This window comes from Empidonax traillii, unplaced genomic scaffold (genome assembly GCF_003031625.1).
Source record: "Empidonax traillii isolate 1590-97213 ecotype Southwest subspecies unplaced genomic scaffold, ASM303162v1 scaffold3059:size15910, whole genome shotgun sequence".
In the NCBI taxonomy this organism is placed as follows: Eukaryota; Metazoa; Chordata; class Aves; order Passeriformes; family Tyrannidae; genus Empidonax; species Empidonax traillii.
In genome coordinates, this window is record NW_020958252.1 from 8,917 (window position 1) to 11,522 (window position 2,606).

The window sequence follows — 2,606 nt, forward strand, 5'->3', positions numbered from 1 at the left end:
AAAAGGTTTGGGGGGGGTTGGGGGCACTGGGAGAGAGTTACTGGGGGCACTGGGACAGACTGGGGGTCACTGGTGAGGGGTCCCTTCCCACCCAACCCATTCCAGGACTCCACGTGCTGGTTTGGATTGGATAGGAGGGAGAAATCCCTCCCTGGGAGAGTGGGGAGGGGCTGGGATGGATTTCCCGGAGGATTCCCCATCCCTGGTGGTATCCAAGGCCAGGCTGGATCCCCTCGGTCTATGGAATGTCCTTGGTGGGATTTTCCTTGGGAATTCCGTGGAGAAGGAGCCCTGAGCATTATCCCGTGCCATTCCCGTGCCATTCCCTGACTCCCAGCCGGTTTTCCAGGAGCTCAGCCTGGCCCTCCTGGGCTGGAATTCCTGGAGATTCCCCATCCCTGGTGGTATCCAAGGCCAGGCTGGATCCTCCTGGTCTATGGAATATCTTTGGTGGGATTTTCCTCAGGAATTCCTTGGAGGGGCAGCCCCTCCCTGAACCTTATCCCGTGCCATTCCCGTGGCATTCCCTGATCCCAGCCGTTTTCCAGGAGCTCAGCCTTGCCCTGTACTGTCACCTCCTGGGCTGGAATTCCTGGAGATCCCCCATCCCTGGAAGCGTCTGCCCAAGGCCCAGTGGCGGGTCCACGGTGGGATTTTCCTTGGGAATTCCATGGAGAAGGAGCCCTGAGCATTATCCCGTGCCATTCCCTGATCCCAACCATTTTCCAGGAGCTCAGCCTGGCCCTCCTGGGCTGGAATTCCTGGAGATCCCCCATCCCTGGAAGCGTCAGTGGCAGGTCCACGGTGGGATTTTCCTTGGGAATTCCATGGAGAAGGACCCCTGAGCGTTATCCCGTGCCATTCCCTGATCCCAGCCGTTTTTCCAGGAGCTCAGCCTCGCCCTGTACCGTCACCTGCTGAACCTCCCCGCGGACGATCCGGGGGGATCGCCCCTTCCCTGCTCCGAGGCCGGGCGGGAGCTGAACCTGCTGTGCTGCGACCTGGACCCCGAGCTCGTCTCCCGCGCCCGCCGGAGCAGCCCCTTCCCGGGCTCCTGCGTGTCCTTCGTGGCCCTGGACATCATGGATCGCCCCTCCAGGGGGGCCCTGCTGGGCTCCCACCTGCGGCGCTTCGGCCGCCGCCGCTTCGACCTGGTGTGCTGCCTGTCGGTCACCATGTGGATCCACCTGCGCCACGGCGACGCCGGCCTGCGGGAATTCCTGGCGTTCATCAGCTCGGCCGGCTCCGTCCTGCTCCTGGAGCCCCAGCCCTGGAAGTGCTACCGGGCGGCGGCCCGGAGGATGCGGCGGGCGGGGCGGGAGGAGCCGGAGCATTTCCGCTCCCTGGAGATCCGCGGGGACGTGGAGGGCGGGATCGGCCGCTTCCTGAGGCGGGAATGCCGCATGGAGAGCCTGGGCTGCCTGGGCAGCACCCGCTGGCGGCGCAGCGTCCTGCTCTTCAGGGCCACGAGGGAAGAGGGGGGCTTGGAATGGCCTCTGGAATGTGGGGAGGGTGGGGAGGAGGAGGAGGGGAAGGAATTCCCGAGTCCCAGATCCCAAGAGACGTCCACGGGGAAAGGAGCTCCTGATCTTCAGGGCCAGCAGGAATTGCTGATTCCCGGCTCCTGAGAGACATCCATGGGGACAGGAGCATCCTGCTCCTCAGAGCCACCAGGAATTGCTGAATCCCTGGATATCCACAGGGACAGGAGCATCCTGCTCTTCGGAGCCAGCAGGAATTGCTGATTCCCAACTCCTGGCAGTCATCCACAGCTCCTGCTCCTCAGAACCACCAGGAATTTCTGATTCCCAGCTCCTGAGAGACATCCACAGCTCCTGCTTTTCAGATCCAGCAGGAATTCCTGATTCCTGACAGACATCCATGGGACAGGAGCTCCTGCTCTTCAGAGCCACCAGGAATTGCTGAATCCCTGGATATCCACAGGGATAGGAGCATCCTGCTCCTCAGAACCACCAGGAATTGCTGATTCCCAGCTCCTGAGAGACATCCACAGCTCCTGCTCCTCACAACCACCAGGAATTGCTGAATCCCTGGATATCCACAGGGACAGGAGATCCCACTAATCCCAAAATCCTGATTGTCCGAATTGTCCAAGCGCTCCCTGACCTCTGGAATCATGGAATGTCCTCAGAGGGAAGGAATCCACGAGGATTGAGCCCAACTCCTGGCTTGGGACGACCCCAAAATTCCCACAAATCCCAAAATCCCGACGCCCCGGGATCGTTGTCCCGACAGCCCCTGCTCTCCAAAATCATGGAATGCCAGAAGGATCGCAAAATCCTGGAATATCCTGAGTGGGAAGGGACCATCCAGTCCAACTCCTGGCCCAGCACAGCCCCGAAATTCCCACTGATCCCAAAATCCCAACTCCTGGGAACGTCATCCCCAATCTGAGGCTTCCCTGGGCTCAGCATTCCCGGGAATTGGGGAATCCTCCACCCCCAGGCAATTCCCCTTTTGGGAATGAGATCCTTGGAGTAAAACCAAGCGAGTTTTATCCTGGCTAGTGGAATCCTGGTGTTTATTCCTGATGTTTTCAGGGAAGGTTTGGGAAGGTTTGGGAAGGTTTGGGAAGGTTTGGGAAG

The 2,606-nt window shown here is 60.1% G+C and overlaps 1 protein-coding gene across 1 annotated transcript in view; it reads left to right on the forward strand.

Annotated features, from left to right (window-relative positions):
- Window positions 1-1,628, forward strand: part of BCDIN3D (BCDIN3 domain containing RNA methyltransferase) — a 2,553-nt gene extending 925 nt beyond the window's left edge. The window contains exon 2 of the mRNA XM_027910263.1: window positions 888-1,628. Coding sequence (XP_027766064.1) covers window positions 888-1,628 — 741 coding nt within the window. The remainder of the gene's footprint in view (window positions 1-887) is intronic.
- The last annotated feature ends 978 nt before the right edge of the window (window positions 1,629-2,606 follow it).